The 22679-nt window shown below is 42.2% G+C and overlaps 1 protein-coding gene across 1 annotated transcript in view; it reads right to left on the bottom strand.

Annotated features, from left to right (window-relative positions):
- The window catches only part of LOC126335778 (circadian clock-controlled protein daywake-like), a 75345-nt gene that overhangs the window by 33055 nt on the left and 19611 nt on the right, over nucleotides 1–22679 (bottom strand). Inside the window, exons 3-4 of the mRNA XM_049999240.1 lie at nucleotides 14275–14422; nucleotides 3579–3712 (exon numbers count right to left, since the gene is read on the bottom strand). Of these exons, the coding sequence (XP_049855197.1) occupies nucleotides 3579–3712; nucleotides 14275–14422 (282 nt within the window). The remainder of the gene's footprint in view (nucleotides 1–3578; nucleotides 3713–14274; nucleotides 14423–22679) is intronic.

The following is a 22679-nucleotide window of genomic DNA, read 5'->3' as shown; positions in this document are numbered from 1 at the left end:
AGTGAGCCAGGGAGCACGTTTTTGTTCATTGCTGCTGGCCCTGGCGGATGTTCAAGTGACGTCTACCTCTCAGGCAGCGATGTCATCAGAGTTGCCTGCCACATGGCGCAACGTCCCCGTAGTTGCAAAAAGTGTTACAGAACTACGTTCCATTTATCTATACGTATGCGTTATTGCTCAGGCTGCTGAGGATGCTTAGAAACATAAATGACGTGAAAGACGCATGAATAAAATTTAATATAAATGTACCCAGTCCTTAAGAAGTGTAAAAACAAGCAAAGAAAATTACGCTAATGGCCATTAAAATTGCTACACCAAGGAGATGGCATGCTACAGACGCGAAATTTAACAGACAGGAAGAAGATGCTGCAATATGCAAATGATTAGCTTTTCAGAGCATTCACACAAGGTTGGCGCCGTTGACGACACGTGCAACGTGCTGACATGAGGAAAGTTTCCAACCGATTTCTCATACAAACGGCAGTTGACCGGCGTTGCCTGGTGAAACGTTGTGACGCCTCGTGTAAGGTGGTAAGGTGGAGAAATGCGTATCACGTTTCCGACTTTGATAAAGGTCGATTTGTAGCCTATCGCGATTGCAGTTTATCGTATCGCGATATTGCTACTCGCGTTGGTTGAGAGCCAATGATTGTTAGCAGAATATGGCATCAGTGGGTTCAGGAGGGTAATACGGAACCCCGTTCTGGATCCCATCGGCCTCGTATCACTAGCTGTCGAGATAACAGGCAGCGTATCCGCATGGCAGTAACGGATCGTGCAGCCACGTCTCGATCCCTGAGTCAACAGGTGGGGACGTTTACAAGTCAACAACCATCTGCACGAACAGTTCGACGACGTTTGCAGCAGCATGGCCCATCAGCTCGGAGACCATGGCTGCGGTTACCCTTGACGCTGTGTCACAGACAGGAGCGCCTGCGATGGTATACCCAACGACGAACCGGGGTGCACGAATGGCAAAACATTTTTCTTGATGAATCCAGGTTCTGTTTATAGCATCACGATGGTCGCATCCATGTTTGGCGACATCGCGGTGCACGCACATTGGAAGCGTGTATTTGTCATCGCCATATTGGCTCATCACCCGGCGTGACGGTATGGGGTGCCATGAATAGTGGACGTTAGATTTCATATGTGTAACGACCCGTGGCTCTACCCTTCATTCGATCCCTGCGAGACCCTACATTTCAGCAGGATAATGCACGACCGCATGTTGCAGGTCCTGTACGGGCCTTTCTGGATACAGAAAATGTTCGACTGCTGCCCTGGCCACCACATTCTCCAGATCTCTCACCAATTGAAAACGTCTGGTCAATGTTGGGCGAGCAACTGGCTCATCACAATACGCCAGTCACTACTCTTGATGAACAGTGGTATCGTGTTGAAGCTGCATGGGCAGTTGTACCTGTACACGCCATCCTAGCTCTGTTTGACTCAATGCCCAGGTGTATCAAGGCCGTTATTGCGGTAAGAGGTGGTTGTTGTTGGTGCTGATTTCTCAGGATCTTTGCATCCAACTTGCGTGAAAATGTAATCACATGTCAGTTCTAGTATAATATATTAGTCCAATGAATACCCATTTATCTTCTGCATTTCTTCTTGGTGTAGCAATTTTAATGGCCAGTAGAGTGTAATTGAGTTCAGCGATGGAAGCAAGGAAGGAAACAGACCACGGTTTAATGTCTTCATAGGAAGGTCATTTAAGACGGAGTAAAAGATGTGATGTACAGGGATAGCCAACTTAGTAGGATGGTTCTTTTCAATTATGCCCTTCTGACATCGTCTGAGCTGATTGGGGAAGCAATAAAAAAACTGTATCTGGATGGTCGCACGGTGATCTAAACTCTGCTCTTTCTGAATACAAGGTAAAGTGCTTAAATCATTGAGCCACTTCACACGATCCTGTCCTTAGAATTTCTCTCGTTACTCTTACGTCTTTTCCTATAAACAAGCTACACACCATTGATTACATTTTGCCTTTCTAAAGACGAATATTTTGGACTTGTCTTCTGCACAATCATTTGTTGTTTGCAAATACTGTAGATTGTGCACGTTATTCCCACACACACCAGGAATCGGAAGTTATGTGATTTTTGAGTTCTTCGTCACAAAGTATACTATGAATACTTACAGAGTACATATAGTGACGATCTTTGGTTATTTGGGCCGTAAGAGAGTGGCTCCTTACAGATATGTGAACTGACTTCATTTCTCCGATAAACAATAATCGGAAACGGAGGATACTCTGAATCCGAAACATTTATTGTCGTAGTAAAGCGCCAAATTTAAATGTTGGCTCGTCAGCTTGGCGAAGCTCTATTCGCGAGATTCAGTTCGCCGATGCAAGCGCAGAAAGTCCAGGTTGTTACATTGCAACATATTTCAGCAGAAATTTTAATGCATCCCTTCTTGTCAGACCAAGTTAGTCAAATATATAGATCTTACACTCACAGAGGTAAACATAAAATTTTAAAAAGTAAGAGAATGTTTGCTGATGAGATGACCAGTATGTACGTAATGAATTAATTCATAGGAATGTCCTCAGTAACCAAAAAATAAATAAAAATTGGCCATGCCGCTTCATATACAGTAGTCTGCGGACTTAACGTTAAATGAAATTGCGTGAGTGGAGAAGCTACGCAGTGCTTAAATGCCAAGGAAAGGTCGTGGCAGGAAGCTGGACGCTTCATTAGTAGGCAAGACAAACTAGCTTGAGGAAGAACAGATACTGTGTTACTTAACATCAGAGTATACTAGTTCTGAAAGTCACTGGACTGACATGTTACTAGGAGAGATGGGTAGAATAATAAAAACGTTTCTGAAATCTTCGATCACTTACGAGGAAAAATGAAACTTAAAGTCAACGATTAGGTCACTGCAGACAAAGTACAAGCTCAAGTTTGGAAGGAAACATAAGCATATCGGTCGTGCTCTTTCGAAGGAATCAACACAGCATTTACCTTAAACAATTTAGGAAAATCATGGAAAACTTAAATGTGCATGGCCGTACTGGGATTCGAGCCACTGCCCTCTCGAATGCGAGTCCAGTGTGCTTCATTGCTCGGTACTTTCACGTACTAGCTCTACACCTCCGTCCTGGCTTCAACTTGAAGTGCCAACTTCATGATCCCAGATAGTTCAATGCCAGGCTTGTGTCTCTTGGAGCTTTAGTTTCCACTTGCATAGCCTACGCACGCGAACAAGATTCTTCAATCTGACCATGTGCTCACATCCAGGCAAGTAGAAATTAGTTATTATATCGATCATCAGGTCTCTATCACAGAGACTGGAGGTTGAAGGAATAACAAACTTAGACTTCCGCGGCGAGCTTCAGTTTAATTTAAATCCCTCTAGATGTCCTGCCACATCATATTATAAAATAAGTGATTCTATGGCGTTTTGAAGGCCGCTGCAACACGGCTGGTACTTTAACCGTTTAAGGCATTACCAGACTGTGGGGGCAATGCACCCAGTAGGCTTTTAATGAAGTTGAATGAACTGTCCCTGCAGCTTTTCCAAGAGGCAGAAAGTGCAACTGTCGGAGGGGTGAGTGTACTTACTGAAGTTTCCCTCGCAGTGCCCCTTGCCGGTGATGGGCATCAGCAGGATGCGGCCGTCGATCTTGTAGTCGCTGGTCATCTCGAGCCTCGGCAGGCGCAGCTTGAACCTCGCCCGGTCCTTGTTCAGGTCCACCCTGCAACGACAAGGTGCTGACGGTCAGGCTCCGTCCGCCAGCGGTAAAGAAGTGTACCTCTACATCTACATTTATACTCCGCAAGCCTCCCAATGGTGTGTGGCGGAGGGCACTTTACGTGCCACTGTCATTACCTCCCTTTCCATGTTCCAGTCGCGTATGGTTCGCGATAAGAACGACTGCCAGAAAGCCTCCGTGTGCGCTCGAATCTCTCTAATTTTACATTCGTGATCTTCTCTGAAGGTATAAGTAGGGGGAAGCAATATATTCGATACCTCATCCAGAAACGCACCCTCTCGAAACCTGGACAGCAGGCTACACAGCGATGCAGAGCGCCTCTCTTGCAATCTGCCACTTGAGTTTGTTAAACATCTCCGTGACGCTATCACGCTTACCAAATAACCCTATGACGAAACACGCCGCTCTTCTTTGGATCTTCTCTACCTACTCTGTGAACGCGACCTGGTACGGATCCCACACTGATGAGTAATACTCAAGTATAGGTCGAATAAGTGATTTGTAAGCTACCTGCTTTGTTGATGGACTACATTTTCTAAGGACTCTCCTAACGAATCTCAACCTGGCACCCGCCTTACAAACAATTTTATATGATTATTCCACTTCAAATCGTTCCGTACCCATACTCACAGATATTTTACAGAAGTAACTGCTACCAGTGTTTGTTCCGCTATCATATAATCATACAATAAAGGATCCTCCTTTCTATGTATAAGCAATATATTACATTTCTCTATGTTAAGTGTCAGTTGCCACTTCCTGCACCAAGTTCCTATCCGGTGCAGATCTTCCTGCATTTCGCTGCAATTCTCTAATGCTGCATCTTCTCTGTTTACTACAGCATCATCCGCGAAAAGCCGCTCGGAACTTCCGACACTACCTACTACGTCATTTATATATATTGTGAAAAGCAATGGTCCCATAAACAACCCCTGTGGCACGCCAGAGGTTACTTTAACGTCTGCAGACGTGTCTCCATTGAGAACAACATGCTGTTTGCTACAAACTCTTCAATCCAGCCACACAGCTGGTTTGACATTCCATAGGCTCTTACTTTGTTTACCAGGCGACAGTGCGTAACTGTATCGAACGCCTTCCGGAAGTCAAGGAAAATGGCATCTACCTGGAAGCCTGTATCTAATATTTTCTAGGTCTCATGAACAGATAAAGCGAGTTGGGTCTCACACAGTCGCTGTTTCCGGAATCCATGTTGATTCCTACAGAGTAGATTCTGGGTTTCCAGAAATGACTTGATACGCGAGCAAAAAACATGTTCTAAATTCTATAACAGATCGACGTCAGAGATATAGGTCTGTAGTTTTTCACATCTGCTCGACGACCCTTTTTGAAGACTGGGACTAACTGTGCTCTTTTACAATGATTTGGAACCTTCCGTTCCTCTAGAGACTTGCGGTACACGGCTGTTAGAAGGGGGGCAAGTTCTTTGGCGTAGTCCATGTAGAATCCAATTGGTATCCCGTCAGGTCCAGTGGACTATCCTCTGTTGAGTGATTTCAGTTGCTTTTCTGTTCCTTAGGCACTTATTTCGATGTCAGCCATTTTTTCGTTCGTACGAGAATTTAGAGAAGGAACTGCAGTGCGGTCTTCCTCTGTGACACAGCTTTGGAAAAAGGTGTTTAGTATTTCAGCTTTACGCATGTCATCCTCTGTTTTTCATTGCCATTATCATCCCAGAGTGTACAGCGAAAGAGTGTTTCCTACGCTACAGCCGTCTGTGTAGAGCCTGCTAACGTCACCTTTTATATGTGTATGTAGAGAACTGCAAGACGAGGTATTAACTCTCAGTTTCTGGCTAATGTATACCCGCCAATTAATTACTTTATTTCCGGATTACAATTTCACACTTTTCTGAAGCTGCTACGGCCCTGGTAATGTTTGGTGTTTTGATCAAAGTAAAAAGACCCTTAACTCTCTTAAATAAGTGAAGAAGAACTGGGACTACTGGACACACATAGAAATGATCTAGGAGGTTAATATTCACATTAAATCTACAGCTGTGCTACGTAATCCTCTTTGATGTATGTGTGACGGAGGGTACTTCAGATCCCACTGTCGCCCCTTCCATTCGAGAACGTTACGTTGCATGAACGACTGACGGTAAGCGTTCGTGTAACTACTTCATGCAAATAAAAATGGAGATCCTTCCCCAGGTTACGTAATGCATTTTGTTGTAAAATTAAATTATAAAAAAAAAACGAGCACAACTCCACCCTCGACAAGATTCGTAAGCTTCAATCGGAATCTCACCGTAAGGTGGGATGTGTGTAAAATTGGTCAAAAACGCTGATCGGTAGCATGATGAAAATATTGTCTCCAATTCTCAGAATTTCATTCTGCTAGAATGATGTAGAAGCCACCCTGTTTCCACCAACGTGCAGTACCACGCCCCTCTTTTCTACACGACTCTGTTCTTGTTTGCGATGTTTTATTATTCCCTGCCATCAGAGAAGACATACGTAAAGTATAGAAGGCTGTCAGCCTATTTACGAGGTGATTAATTACGACTTATTGAAGAGATGCGCCTCAGGTGGAACACAAAGCCCGAAAGAAACCTTTAAAAAATCATTTAGAAGAGAAGCCCACAAACAAAATTTTGCTCATCTACTGGTTCTAAAATTTCCTCATATGATCTTTGATGTTCAGTGATAGTAGGATATAAGAATGAGGACCACTATGAGACTAGTTCAAACGTTCAAATATGTGTGAAATCTCATGGGACTTAACTGCTAAGGTCATCAGGCCCTAAGCTTACACGCTACTTAACCTAAATTATCCTAAGGACAAACACACACACCCATGCCCGAGGGAGGACTCGAACCTCTGCCGACAGCAGTCGCACAGTCCATGACTGCAGCGCCCCGAGACCGCTCGGCTAATCCCGAGCGGCTATGAGACTAGTATTTGATAAAGATTTCCCCCACTGAAAAGCTATTGAAGAAGTTTGATGACGTGCGTATTTGCTAGTTCTGACGGTCGATGAAATATATTGCCAAAATGGCACGACAGAAGAAAAGAGCTACATAAGTCCAAAAAGACCATATGTGTGGTTATGACCGACATTAAGGAACTTTTTTCACTTGAATAAAACCACCGCTGTATCTGTGTAGGTACTTTATTTCAAAATCACGACCGGTTTCGTAACGTTAGTTACATCATCAAATCAAGTCAATTACAACACGATGCCACGCCGCGCGTCGGATCCACTAGAACATGGTTCCGACTACTGGCCTCCTATATACATTAATTTATCATGGGGTGCGACATGATTTGTAGATTGGAATAAAATTCTAGAAATTGGGCGAAAGGTTTAATATCAAACGCACTCCTGCATCACATTACAATTGACTTCACCTGATCTCACAAAGGCTAGGAAATCGGTCGTGTTATCGAAATAAACAGATGCAGCGGTAATTGTATTCAAAATGAAGCTTTTAGCTGTGGATTCCGGTTGAATAATCTTTTGTGTACTTGTTTCTGGCACGATACTAACAATAATCTTTTTCCTCTATTTCTCGCAACATTCGTTTTTCAATGTGTAAGGAACATTTTCTATTGAACCATTGCAGAGGTGAAATTTCCTTCTGACTTTCTGCATAATGTAATACAAATTCTGTGGTACAAAATTTTTCAAAGTCCATTACTGTCAAATTTATTTAAATTTTTTTTAGAAATAATAATTGCTTAGTATCATACATATAAATTTAAAAAAATGTTGCGAGTGTTCCAAGACTGATTTTTTAAACTGGAACATAGATTTGTTTATCTATTACTAAGACTACTTACAAGTGAAGTAAACTTTGAGAAAATGTTCCTTATCTGATAGTACGTGTTCTTGAATCCAGTAACGTCCTGTTCAAATTATTTCACAAAATAAATCGAAAAAATCCGGATTATTGCCAATACCATAATGAAAACATGTACAAAATTTGGTTCATTTACTTCTCAAAAAGGAAAAGTTACACTAGCTTATACGTACCAGAGTATTTTCTTATACTCAAGAAGTTATGGGTATTACACATACTTGGAAAACCTTATAGCTTACCATGCTTTGTTCATGATGAACTGGCTACAGCTCTAAAATCAAAGCCTGTATGAGAGCTGTTCGGAAGCTAAGGTCCGGTTGGGTGCGAAATGGAAACAGTGAAAATCCGATGAAGCTTTGCAGAGATGTGTTGGGCGGTGTCTCTAGTCGATCGCGTCACGCCACACTTTCCCGCTCTCCTGAGAGCACTGTGGGCACGTAAAGCTGCCTAGATAAGTAGTGCCTCCCGCCAATTTTGAGGGCCTGATGAGAAATTTCTCCTGATGTCATGTAGTCCACGCCACGCATCGTAACTGTCATGTGTTTCCTTCTTCATGATAGTTTTATGCCGCTCTCTCCAGAGGCAATGAAGATGCTCCTGGGGCGTTTTCGATAGGAAGCGTTTGATAAACCATTATACAGCCGGTAATTGGCTCCTCCTGAGTTTCATCTCTGCTCACATGATTTGCCAGCTATGAAGAAAATATTTTGCCACAGACAACGAGCTGTTGCAAATACAACATTTTTAATTTTCATAGTGGTTTCCATTTCGCGACCTATCGGATCTTACTTTCCGAATAGCCCTCCCTGTAGTTATTTCTTTACATCAGCATTTCGTCATACTACCACACAGTCGTCTACATATTACAAGGTTTCTTAAAAACTAATACACTACAAGATATTCTATTCATACTTTACTACAGTTTTGTTTAAATAAATGTCACTTTACCGCCAAAGTAAAGCTAATAGTCTATACACACTCTTAACGCTCATGGGAAACAAACAGTCGACAGCAGTACGTAGCTGATGGCCATGTTTCACAAAAAGGATCAGTAGATCTTTTTGGTGATTGCCCTAAAGCCAGCAGAAAAGTACATAATTTAAATCTCCATTAATGTAGAATAACATTCACATCAAGGAATCTCAGTTAAACAAATTCGACGTAAATGACTAAGAAAAGTACCGCAGCTGAATCTCATTCTTATTGGCGAATTTTTTTTGTTTTCTGTTTCCTTTACGTTTTCGAGGAATATCTGCCTGTACACTCCCAATTTTAGATTGCTACCACCCACTTTCCCGCTCGTGAAGGTCTAATTTTTTAACAAAACTTTTAATTTCTATTAGTCTATAGCTTTTGTGACAGGATCATTGGCTCTTTTTCTAAGCTGATCATATTTTCATTGAACATTTTTCTCATGTGGGGCTCTTACAACAAATTCTGCCTGCTAGACAATTATCTTGTTTTCTTCCACTTCTTAACTGATACGCAGAAGTACATAAGGTGCTGTATCATGTTGCATAATTAAAGCATACTCTATCTAAACTTGTTCTGTGAGAGTGTTCCAGAATAAATATCTGTTCTGCGAATGGAATTTTTTTTTACTGAGAAGACAGACACGTCTCTTTGAGGAACAAAAATTGTGGGTGGTGCACAGTGTTTCGGCAGAAAATAACACAACCTACATTGTTTGTCTGCTGGGATTTTGCACCATAAGTATAAAATTCAAAGAAGTTTTGGTACTCCTCATGAATGACATTTCGCATTTGTAGTATCGTATCGGCTACTGCCCTGTTCATGTGGCATGTAGATACTGTTAGGCTAAATATCAGCGTCGAGATCAGCTAGTGGTTAGTCGCACTTGGTGGAGCCATTCAAATGACTTATGGGAATGCAGTCAGGTAACGTCATCGACAACCGTCAAACGGTAATATTTCGTTTTGGTTTTGCTTTGTTGTGTGGTGGCGATTGTTCCTTTTGGTGTATGTTGTCTTTCGGCAAACACTGTCTTGTTTCAGGTTTGACGTAGCCTTCTCCACCGATGGTTTAAGTTGCCAACCACATCGATCTCTCGTTTCATTTGTTACCTTGAAAAAGATGGGGTGTTCATCTGCCGAAATATCGGCATCTGACAGACGTTCATTGTGGGATATAATTTAAAATAGGCCCACATAAAGATAAAAAGCACATTTGACGATGCGCATCGCACTTAGAACACAATGGAGTCACAAGTATAACATGAAAGTATGCCACAGTATTAAAATCAGCACCAAACCGACAGAACTTCAAAAACACTGCACTAGGAGTAGCACACACAACAAAGATTGAAACTGTGAGAAAGGAAATGGGAGGCAACTTCTCAGGGAGAGGAGGCCTGAGAGGAGGGAAGAGAAAAGGAGGGGTTCCCTAGAGAGGTTGGGGGCACAGGAGGGAAGAAAAACCGCTTAGGGGAAGCCCTGGAGAGGGGTGATGGGTGGAGGTGGAGTTAGAGATGGTGGGATGGGGGGGGGGGGGGGGGGGTAGATGGGTAGATATCAGTGTGAAGCTCATCATCTGGGAGGGGTAGGTGACGGATGAAGAAGATAGGAGATATGAGACACCGGGCACCGGGGGTGGGGTTAGAGATCAAGTCTGCAGACGATGTACAGGGTTCGGATGTATTTGGGAAAAGGAAGTGGATGAGGTCATACAGGGTCCTCCTTTTATTGTTATTTTAAACCTTTACATAAGGTATGCTGGCAGCAGCCTATCCACACCACTCTTCGGCCACAGAAAAAACATACAAGAAACATTAAGGGATAAAAACAGATGTACATGGAGGATAAAAACAGAAGACAAACAATTGAAAAAGAAATGAAGTCGTTCACAGAAGGCACTCGTGGCACAGGGAAGCTCAGCTCAGAGCACAAACGTAGACAGATGGTTCATCATGTGAACGTGGGAGCACTGACGAAGAAACACCATTGCACTAAGACAGAGAGAAACACTAACACAATGATGGTGATCTTCAGCCCACTACAAACACACTGTTGCACGAAAAAAAGGGGGGCCTGCCACAGGGAAATACAGGTGGGTAGCGGGGAGGGGGGAAGGATGCCAGCTGGAGAGGAGGGAGAGGGGAGAGGGCATGGGGGGTGGAAGCCTGCGGAGGATGGAGGAGAGGGAGAGAGGAGGGAGGAAGTGAGGAGGAAGAGAAAGGAAAAAGGGTGCCCTGGAGGAAAAATACAGGGGGAGGAAGGGGAGGATTAAATCTGGTAGGAGGGGTAGATGGAGAGGACAAGGGCATCATCCGGGAGGGGAAGTTGGCGGAAGCCACCTTGGGCAAGGGTATGGAGTGTCGTAAGATGGAGAGTGGGTGGGATGCAGGTGTACAAGTGCAGTAATGGACAGCGGTGGGAAAGGATGGGAGAGACAAGTGGGTGAGGGGGATCAAGTTTACGGGAGGTGTAAAGGATCCATATCCATTCAAGGAAGAGGAGTAGGTGTGGGAAAGGAATTAAGTCACAGAGGATCTGAATGGGGGATGGGAGGCGGATGCTATAGTTGAGGCGGAGTTTTGGCATTCCAGGATTTGAAGGAACTTGAAGGTAGGAGGGGCAGAGATCCAGGCAGGATGTGCATTACAGTGGATGGGACAGATGAGGGATTTATAGGTGTGGAGGATTGTGGAGGGGTCCAGACCCCATGTGCGGCCAAATGGAGCTTCAGGACGTGGAGTCAGGAGCATGCCTTGGATTGGATTGTCTGAAGATGGGGGGTGTAGGAGAGGCGACAGTCAAGGGTGACGCCAAGGTACTTTAGGGCGGGGGTGACGTTGATACGACAGCTGTAGACAGTGAGATAAAAATCTAGGAGACAGATGGAAGGGGTGGTTTTGCCAACAATGATCGCCTGGGTTTTGGAAGGATTGATCTTGAGCAGCCACTGGTTACACCAAGTGGTGAACCACAGGAAGCTCAAGTTTCACAGGTAATAAATCGTTTACCAATCATGACAGTGATGAAAACACGAATGCATAGCTGTCTTATAGAACACTAGGACACGTTTTATTAAATGACAAATCGAAAAGAAATAATTTTCTAGTTCAATTAAATTACACCGAAGGATAAAAAATAGTACACGTGGAAATACGACGTCGATTTCGATATGATTACAGCATATGCCACCTGAGGGATAGTAGATGTACTGGTAATGGCTTCAACATCGTCTCCCAACTGATAGCGTAGTAGCATAGGTACCAAAGCGCCATCTCTGTCAATACTTCAAAAGGGAATGCTCACAGCCAGTAGGTTCAGTGTGCTACAAACGTGTGAAGCAAGCAGGCATCCGCGCTATGGTGATGCATTCGTGCTTGCTGAGCCAACTGAGCGGACCTGAAAAGAGACAAATTGTGGCCTTCCTAGTGGCGAGACGGTCCTTTAGGAGAATTGCCACACAAGTTGGAGGGCTGCGTGAGTTTTGCAACGACGCTGGTATCAGTGGTCACGTGATCATTCTCATACCTGTAGACGACCTCTGCAGACACACCCCAGTACCGCCTTAATGGGAGGCCAGCAGTGGCAGATCATGTAGCTGCGGCAGCATAGATACGAGGGCTTGTGAGCCCAGACGTGCCAACATGAACTGTTAGCAGTGGGACTATTGGCGACACACCTCTAGCCCGCCTGCCACTCACGTCACAGCATCGACGTGCACGGGTCAACTGGTGCCATTACAGGATCACTTGGAAGACGGCCTTCAGTGATAAAGCAGATTCTGCCCGTACGCCAGTGATGGTCTTTTGCGAGTACGACGTAGACCTGGAGAGCACTGTCTAGCAGAGTGCATTTGTCCGAGACACACTGCCCCCGTCCCAGGCCCTTTGGCCTGGGGTGCGATAATCTACAAGTCTCGTTCATGGAGGCGACAGCGCCCAGCGCTCGGTGCTTGCAGGAAGTTGTTAGACCCGCTAGGTTTGCCGTTCTTGTAACGGGAAGATTTATGTTATTTCAATAGGACAGTGCTTGCCCCCACACAGTCCGAGAAACTCAATGTGCTCTGCAAGATATGCAGCAACTTCCCTGGCTAGCAGATTTGCTTCCAGTCGAGCACATGTGGGTTATGATGGGTGGGGAAATGACTCCTCAGCCGACAATTCTTGTAGAACTACGTGAAAAGATCGAGCAGGCGTGGTATGACGTATCCCACGACAGTATTCGCCATCTGCACAGTCGACTGGATGCCACTCAGCGTCTTCACTGCCACCTGTCCAGGCTACACCACGTATTAATACGAGTGTTGCAGCACGGGTTGACACCTACTACCCGAGAGTCGCTTGCGCTATTTATCTGCAAATGTAATAATTTCATGTACTCCATATTCACTGTTACAGCAACAAATCTTGAGTGAATTGGAAGCCTCTAATAGTGCGTAATATTCGGTCCGAGCACGCGGCTCACAGCCCGAACCACACGCCACTGTTAAGTACTAATGAAGGACTGGGTCCCTTGCTTCGATTGCACGTAATTCATTAAGGTCAATCCAACCCATTTATCTCAAATAACATAAATGAAGTTACATTTAAATCTGTCTGACATTAAACAGGAATAAAAATACAATTTCAGTATCAGCTGATTTAGTGCGTGAAGCGCGAGTTAAGCCAATAACCAGATAAAGTAAACAATTCACCGTAATTCAAAAGAAAGAAAAACAAAATTGAATCAATACACCCCACTGACAAATATACAAAATGTCTTACAATACTACTCAAAAAAATACACTGAAGTGGGGAACAGTCATTCATCCGACAGAACACTTCAAAATGAGTTGAATAACACATCTGCGTGCCCCAGAAAACTGCAAGACATTAAATATACTTCATTTGACGAATAATAAATACTCATTAACATTACGCCACTCCTGTTTGAATGGCAGTTTCCCAAAGAAACATGCGCTTATTCTGAAAGAACAATTTTTTATATGTTTAAATTACAGCATTAAGGAATTGCAAAAGATCTTTCCCATTTCTAGGCGGAGGCTGGGCCAGAAACATAGAATGCCACAAAAACACAGTTGCTGTGAAATCTTACAGGACACCCGGAAGCAGTTACAGGCAAGGTGGTCGGCACCCACAAATAACACAGGCTAAGAGTCAGGCTGGGAGCACATCCTACGAGAACTTGTTCACCACTATACTCACCACAAACTGTAGACATTCCGGCCGAACATCCGCTTGCGGTGGCTGCCAGAAGGACGCCGTGCTTCTCACACAGGCACCTCAATTTGTACAAACATCTAGGCCAACACCAACTCCGGACTCCCCTCTCATTGCGAGGCTTGGTACAATCTATATGAAATGCCTTCCAGACAACCAGTAACCGCCACAGGAGTTTCACGATTAGCTGACAGCCCCAGGGCAACAGACTTAACACATATGCTTACGCCCGAACCACAACTCCGCCAGTCTCACCGGCCGCCCCAAACCGACTGCCTCTCGCCGTCCCGCGTGCCTCAGCCGAAAACGCAAAGATGCTCATGCCCGCGGACGCGTCAAAGATAACAAGCCGATCGCTGATCGACCAGCGATGTAGCTTCCTTTTTTTTACCGGCAATGTACAAACAACTTGTTAACACATTAGGTGTTTCTCATAGCTGATCATCGCTGCAGATCGTTCTGACACGAAAAAAGAGGGAACGAAGATTAGGGTCAGGTCGACATGGAGTTTGCAAGTAGTAGGTACTCACTTGACGCTCTTGAGATTGAAGGAGGCGGGCCCGCGCACGCGGATGCCGCTGTAGGTGGAGCGCACGCTCACGGGCCCGCGGCCCTGGTTGATCACCAGCTGCTCGATCTGCAGCGGCTCGCACGCAGGGATGTTCAGCTCCGGGATGCCTGCAACACGTGACGTCACACTCTCACCTGCAGTCCCTTCACTGCACGTCGGCGTTGGCAAAGGGGAAGAGGAGGAGGAGGAGAAGGAGATTAGGTCAATAGAGCACAAGCTCAGAGCAGAGAAGGATGGGGAAGGAAATCGGCTGTTCCCTTTCAAAGGAACCATCCCGGCATTTGCCTGAAGCAATTTAGAGAAATCATGGAAAACCTAAATTAGGATGGCCAAATGCAGCTTTCAACCGTCGTCCTTCCGAATGCGAGTCCAGTGTGCTAACCACTGCGCCACCTCGCTCGGTGCGATGTCAAAGAAGCAAGTCATACTGACCCAGGCACCCAGTATTGCTCGTGGCTTTATAATATCCGAAACGTTGCTACCTCACAGTATTACATTACTCAAGACGCTTCAGTTAATAATAATCTCAGGATCTTTTTATAAAAAAAAGGAGAAACTGAATTTTTAATTGTTTTTACTGGAATACACTCTTTGGAATTTTGAATCTTAGAGGAACAACTATGTAAAGGGACAAGGCTCAGTAGAATTTGTAAGGGATCCGTGGTCCCACGAACATAGATGCTAGTATCCGACGCCCAGGTCGATAGCAGACGGGAATCGATTGTCGATCGCTGCAGGAGGCAGTGAGACTAGTGTCGAGTAAAGAGTAGTACTGAAGAATGTTCAAATGGTTCAAATGGCTCTGAGCACTATGGGACTCAACTGCTGTGGTCATCAGTCCCCTAGAACGTAGAACTACTTAAACCTAACTAACCTAAGGACATCACACACATCCATGCCCGAGGCAGGAGTCGAACCTGCGACCGTATCAGTCGCACGGTTCCGGGCTGCGCGCCTAGAACCGCGAGACCACCGCGGCCGGCACTGCAGAACGTCGAGTGAGTAGTGGTACTGGGGAGACGGGCAAGAATGTTGGTGAAGTGAGCTGTAAACGGTGAAATTCACCGGGGTATGACAAATGAGCGCGTCCCCCTGATCGTCGTTGGGTGGACCCTCATCGATACCGATTCGCGAGTGGTATGAAAACAAAAGTGACAAGTGCCGAATTACGTGATTCGCGTCAACCGCGTCGGCCAGCAGCAACCATGGATTGCTGTGAGGATTGTTGTGCATGTTAACCATCATCATTGCGTGTGGCATAGTACTTAATATATATATATATATATATATATATATATATATATATATATATATATATATATATATATCAGTTTGTACATCGCAACCTTTATGGTCTTTAATAATAGATAAACTTTCAATCATTAACTATTCCGTCTCGGAAGAGCCGCACTCGGTTGAAATACCCTCGAAACCACAGCAGGAAAACCGATAGCCTTTATCCATTAAGCACACGGTCATATAATTATAATAATTAACTGTTTGGCGGCTTCGGTAAATTACACAAAATCCAATAAAGGACATAACGGGGGTGTTTCAAATTCCTTCGATAACGCCTATTCAGTTTATACTGTAGTCTCCTTTTGAAGGCTTTTATTTATTTGCCAAGATCGCTATGTTAACAAATTAGTGGACTGTTTCGGGAATATAAATTGTCATCTTCCCAGGTTATAGGCTTCAAGCACTATGAAAACACAGTATGGTAAATACAAAAAGTGAATGACAAAAAATTACGTAACCATAAAACAAGGCAATGGTAGCTACCTCACACAATGATTTAAACCACTGCCACAAGAAGAACGTACCATGTGCTGTAAGACAATAAATGCCATAAAATGTTGTTCATACCGACGGTTGCAATCCAAAGTCAAAATACAATAATGAATGCATCTAATATGTAAAATTAAATAAAACATATCATAAGAAACTTGAGACATTACGGTAACATGCCAGATGTTTAACCGTAATGTCGGTACAACTTAGAATTTGTAGGGTATGGACAGAACAGATACATGCTGCAGATTATCGTTACATGGTTTAAGGCCATGTTGGCTATTACAGAGTTATTGACGACTATACCTAGAACACAAGAGAAACGCTAAGTGCTGAGAGGTACTACCAGATGACAGTCTGCTCTTTATGACGTCAATTAGAAATAATGTAATAGGTCCCACGTTTGGGTAACGTTAGAATTAACAAAAGGTAATTTAACATCAAAAGTACTGTGCAACAAGTAATCATAACGGCAAAATTACAAAACTTCTGGGTAAAGGGCCAAAACGTACTGCAAAGAGATACAGCCAACGACATTCGAATAATTCATTGTTAAAAAGTTGCGTAGTGATTATTTAGTACAGTACATTCAATGTAGACGAACTACGTCACACAAGATATACAACAGAGTTTCCTCAAAAAGAAAGCTACGCAGTCATCATTTACAGAGAATCCAAATAAGGTTTGACATTATTGATAAATTTCACTGCAAGCGAACGATGACAAAAGTTAACTATTTTACAAAAGGAAACTGTAAAACAAGCCACCATGCAATATAGGATAGCAATATAAAATAAATTTCATACATGAAAGGCTTTTAAAAAACATGCATCAGTGTCAAAATAAATATAAAATATATATTTATTTATGAAACTTACATCTTTACATCAATGTGCTATCACTGTATGAGTAAAACTGTAATTGGTCTACAACCATTAGACAATTCCTGAAAACATATAGTATTACTAGCTATATGAGAGAAGTTACACTTCTGCAGCGATACTTTATTTTCACGTACTGCATAATTTGGCATTATAAGCAAAACATTTTTTTATTCGATATTCATGGCGTTATCTGTCACGTACTCTTGGGTTTTTCAGTTACATATTTAGCACTTATCACTCATATATTACAGGTATTGTGTTACTGCTATCCTCATAAAACCTGCGACATATGCACAGCGAGAATATTTTATTAATACTACGGTACATCCTGTGGCTTGCTAACGATTTGATGAATTCGGAGTGATGCTCTGTAGGTCGAGGTCTACATCCTAAAACAAATCCCAAAAGAATACAAACGATAAAGATGAAAATCCATGAAAAATGGTGAGCATTGATTTCATACTTAAATAAGCAACCGTACGTCGTTACCATACCTGAAACAGTGTAGACTTAAACTAAGTAACTAAAGTGCACAACACACTGTATATGCAGCCTATGGTATCATCAGCTCGGTTCACAATCTATTGGTTAGCGAGAATCGCCCATATATGTTGTGATAATGATGGTAGTGGAACTATGGTTTTAATAACCTTGACTCAGTGTATTGTTACAATGTAGCTCAAGGTCTAGGTCAAAACACTCATGCTGCAACGTTTGTCAACGGTGAGACAACAATATGTGGCATTTAACTGATTTGTTCATGTCACACGAATTCTAACTTGTACATACATTATGGTTGCACATCGGGCATGTTACTGTAATGCCTCGACTTTCGTATAGTATGTTACACTCATTTTTAATTATCAGACGCATTCATTTTTGTGTTTTAACTTTGGACATCTATCAATGAATCCAGTGAAACGGGAAAAAACAAAAAAGGACATTGTAGAAATGCCTCTGTGAAACTTTTATGAAGCAGGTGGAAGCAACGGATTCGGTGGTTGCAGTATCCCATACTACCAATGCAGTTAGTTATGATCTACCAATATAACATCATCGAGTGAGTTTACTTTTACAATGATCCTTATCGCAGTATGTGATTGCCTACGAAAAACACAAGGAGAGAGGTAAAGAACACATTGTCTCCTTCCAATTTTGAAACGGTGTTGAGATCCCTTAACGGTTTTTGTAATACGGTAGTTTTCAGTGGGTGCTAGTTTAATCTGAAACCTAAGTGGTAAGATCAGCTATGGTGACTGATCACTGAAGGAACTTATTATTATTATTCCCAGTGGGGGCAGTGCGTCCTCCAGTATTACAGTGCCCCGATTCACAAGGCTGGAAGTATCTGTAAACGGTTCCGTGACTTGATGCAATAAAAATCTTCTTCCACAGTTGTCGATTTTCAAGAGTTGGCAACACTGCGCCGACGCGGACTCTTCGAGTATTTGCTGCACTAAATAATTATAAAAGGCGTTGTTATTAAGCTATTTTTAAACGTCTACATGTATTATAAATATAATATAAGTGTTGTTGAATTAGTGGAAGTTTTAGTGAAGTATAAAATAAGATTAAACGGTGTAAGAAGCGTATTTTTCTTTTCGCGCCTGTAGCACGAATTCTAGGCCTAATTTCACACGCGCGAATTGTAAGTAAGCAGCGAATTAAACTTATAGGTAAACGTTTCCAGTTGGCATAAATATATTATAAGTGTTGTTACATTAGTGGAAGTGTTGTTGAAGTGTTAAATAAGATTAAACGGGGTAAGAAGTTTATTTTCCTTCTCGCGCCTATAGCACAGACTTTAGGCTTAATTTCAAGCGCGCGTATCGTAAGTAGACAGTGACTTAAACTTATATGTAATCACCTGTGTTTTTTATTCATTACGTTTTCAACTTATTTATATCTGCCTGAATAGTTTCTAGGGTGCTTTATTTACGTATTAGCCAGTACTTAAATCAGTTTATACGATTTCTGTTTTTGCCATGAGTGAGAAGTGTGTGACATGCCGTAGGATCGTTAGTTCCGGGGTATGGTGTGATGGATGTTGTAGTTTCTTTCATTGGGGCGAATGTAGCGGCGTGGGAAATGGGGACATAAATGAGGCTCACCAGTGGTATTGTAGAATCTGCAATAGAGAGAGGAAAATACTGGAACAGGAAGGAAAAATTGCAGCTCTTCAAGCTGACCTAGAAAAGGCAAGGGAGGATCTGGACAGGTTAAAGAGGGAGAAGGGTGAACAGAGGTGGGAAGTGGCAACAGGTAATAGGGGGAACAGGCAAACGAGAGCATCAGACAGCTTTGTGATAAATCTTGAAAATAGATTTGACCTGTTGCCTCAGTCAGAATCGGATGAGCCTCATGTAGCTGAAGCTGTAGAAAGGGCACAACAAGCTTTCAAGGGCTTGAAAAAGGTAGGGAAATTTGTGAAGAGAAAGGAAGTTCTGTTGTTAGGTAGTTCCCATGGTAGAGGTGTTGGCCAACTACTGCTGGAAAATCTAGGTCCAGAGTACCAGGTCACAAACTTTTTCAAGCCTAGTGCAGATCTGGGTCAGATATCAGAGGATATAGGTTCTCTATGCAAGGATTTCACGAAGGAGGATGCCGTGGTTATAGTGGGTGGTCCGGGAAACAGCATTGACAGAGACTCTGAATATTCCATACAGAGTGACCTGGTGAAGATAGCATCAGCAACGAAGCAAACGAGTGTGGGATTTGTGTCTGTGTTGGGACGCCGTGATCGGCCTCATTTGAACTCTTCTATAGGGAGGGTGAACTTGGAGTTGGAGTGGCTGCTTAGGACGGACATAGGGTCCCATATTGGTTTGATTCCTGTGAATGCTATTGATAGGAGGGACTACACTAGGCATGGCCTTCACCTCAATAGGAAAGGGAAGGAAAAACTGTCTGCCTTGATTGCAGAAAACTTAAGGGGGGACACTGTCACAAGTGGTAAAATACTAGTGGTCACAGGTGTCAGAGGGATGCCTTTTTTAGGATAGGAAAGGGGGATAGAAAATGAGTTTTAAGAGAGATTGGCAGACACACTCAGTTTGAGAAAATAGACGAACAGGAATCAGATTTTAGCATACAGCCTCCATTTAAACAATGTTTAACAGAAAGTAATCAGAAACTGCCAGTTCTTCTTCACCAAAGCAGTTATAATCGCATTAGTATGCAGTATTAGTTATCTTTATTACACCAGAATATTCCGGGACTCAGAAATAAAGTTGATGAACTACTCATTTGTATCGATGAAATGAATTCATCTAACGAAATTAACATAATCTGCCTCTCTGAACATCAAGTGAACACTGGTATAGATATGTTAGACATTTCAGGATTTAAGCTAGCTTCCTACTTCTGCAGAGTAGATATGGAGGGAGGAGGAGTTGCCACATTTATTAAAAACTGCCATAAATTCAAGAACATTGACATTAATAAATTCTGTTGAGAGCAGCATCTAGAAGCATGTGCAACAGAAGTAGAGTTCCATAACAGATTCTATATAATAGTAACTATTTACCGAGTACCTGCAGGAAATTATAATCTATTCATAAATCATCTAGAAGCTCTTATGGGTTATTTAACAGTAAGAAACAAAGAAATTTTGATTGCTGGTGACTTTAATACAGATTTTCTAATTCAGTCTTCCAGTAAACATTTACTGCAGTTAGTAACGTTGTCTTTCAGTCTAACTCACACTCTAAACTTTACAACTAGGATCACTAAATCCTCAAGGACAGCCATTGATAACATTTTTATAGACAAATCAAAGGAACAAAATCATATCATAAAGCCTGTAATAAATGGACTATCAGATCATGACATGCAGCTCCTTGTTTTAGATGTAAATTCTAAGCAGATTATCAAGACTGCTAAATCTGAGTACAGGAGAGTATTCAATCAACCAAAAATTGAGTGTTTTAGAAAACTGCTCAAAGATATGAACTGGAAAGATGTTTATAGTGCTCATGACATGAATGAAAAATATAACACATTCATGAACAATGTCAGACCCATGTTTGAAAACTGTTTTCCTCTAAAAGTTACTCAAATTAAACAGAAGTCTATAATAAAACCATGGATCACCCAAAGAATAAAGATTTCCTGTAAGACAAAAAGGAAAATGTATCTGTCGACCAAGAATAGCTCCAATGCTGATGATTTAGCTAAATACAAGGAATACTGTAAAATACTAAAAAAAAGTAATTCAAGCATCTAAACAAATACACTACGAGAAGAAGATAGTAATGTCAGGGAACAAAATAAAAACAATATGGGATATAGTGAAAGAGGAGACTGGTAGAAGCAGAAAGGAACAGGAGCAAATAGCACTAAGGGTAGATGACACATTAGTAACCGATGGGCATAGTGTGGCAAATCTATTAAACAAGTACTTTATATCAGTTACTGATAGAATGCGATTGTCAGCATCAGTAAATAATGCCCTTGAATATCTGAAGCTAGCCTTTACAAATAGCTTCAGGTACATGCATATGTCACTCACATCACCAAAAGAAATAACTTCCATAATAAAATCATTAAAAACAAAGCTTTCTAGTGGTTATAATGAAATATCAACAAAGTTAATGTAGGCATGTTCTTGTGAGTTTAGTACAATTCTAAGTTACTTGTGTAACCAGTCAATTATAACTGGGACATTTCCTGACTGGCTGAAATATGCAGACGTTAAGCCTCTATTCAAGAAAGGGGATAAAGAGATGCCATCAAACTACAGACCGATTTCACTTTTGTCAGCATTCTCAAAAAAATTAGAAAAAGTAATCTACAGGCAGCTTCTCAACCATCTGACCACAAATAACATATTATCAAGAAGACAGTTTGGATTTCTGAAGGGTTCTGATATCGAAAAGGCTATTTACACCTACAGTGAAAAAATACTTAATTCATTAAATAACAAGTTACAAGCAGCAGGTACTTTCTGTGATTTGTCAAAGGCATTCGATTGTGTAAACCACAACATCCTTTTAAATAAATTAGAATTCTATGGTGTCACGGGCAGTGCTGCAAAATAGTTCAAGTCATACCTCGCTAACAGGAAACAAAAGGTGTCAGTGCAAGGGACTAGTGATTTAAGTCATCAGTCAACATCAGAATGGGAAGAAATTACATGTGGTGTTACATGATCCATCTTAGGGCCATTGCTTTTTCTTGTGTACATTAATTATCTCTCATAAGTTACACTGCCAGAAGCACAGTTCGTTTTGTTTGCAGATGACACAAGTATTGCAATAAATAGTATGTCGAATGTAGCTCTAGAAAGATCTGCTAATGATATTTTCATAGATATTAATAAATGGTTTAAAGCCAACTCACTGACATTAAACTTCGAAAAGACTCACTACATGCAATTCAGAACCTGTAAGAGCTTTCCACCCAGCATATGCATAAAGTACGAAGAAGAGCAGATAAAAGAAGTTGACAGTCTTAAATTCCTGGGATTACAACTTGACAATAAATTCAGTTGGGAGGAGCACACCACAGAACTGCAGAAACGCCTTAACGAATGTGTTTTTGCAATTCGATTGTTATCAGACATTGGCGACATAAAAGTGAAAAAGCTTGCATACTTTGCCTACTTTCATTCCATAATGTCATATGGTATAATATTTTGGGGTAACTCTTCAAGTCAAACAAAAGTTTTCAGAGACCAAAAGCGTGTAAT

Source organism: Schistocerca gregaria, chromosome 2 (genome assembly GCF_023897955.1).
Source record: "Schistocerca gregaria isolate iqSchGreg1 chromosome 2, iqSchGreg1.2, whole genome shotgun sequence".
In the NCBI taxonomy this organism is placed as follows: Eukaryota; Metazoa; Arthropoda; class Insecta; order Orthoptera; family Acrididae; genus Schistocerca; species Schistocerca gregaria.
The sequence above is the reverse complement of the archived record's forward strand: the minus strand, read 5'-3'. Positions and strand labels throughout refer to the sequence as shown.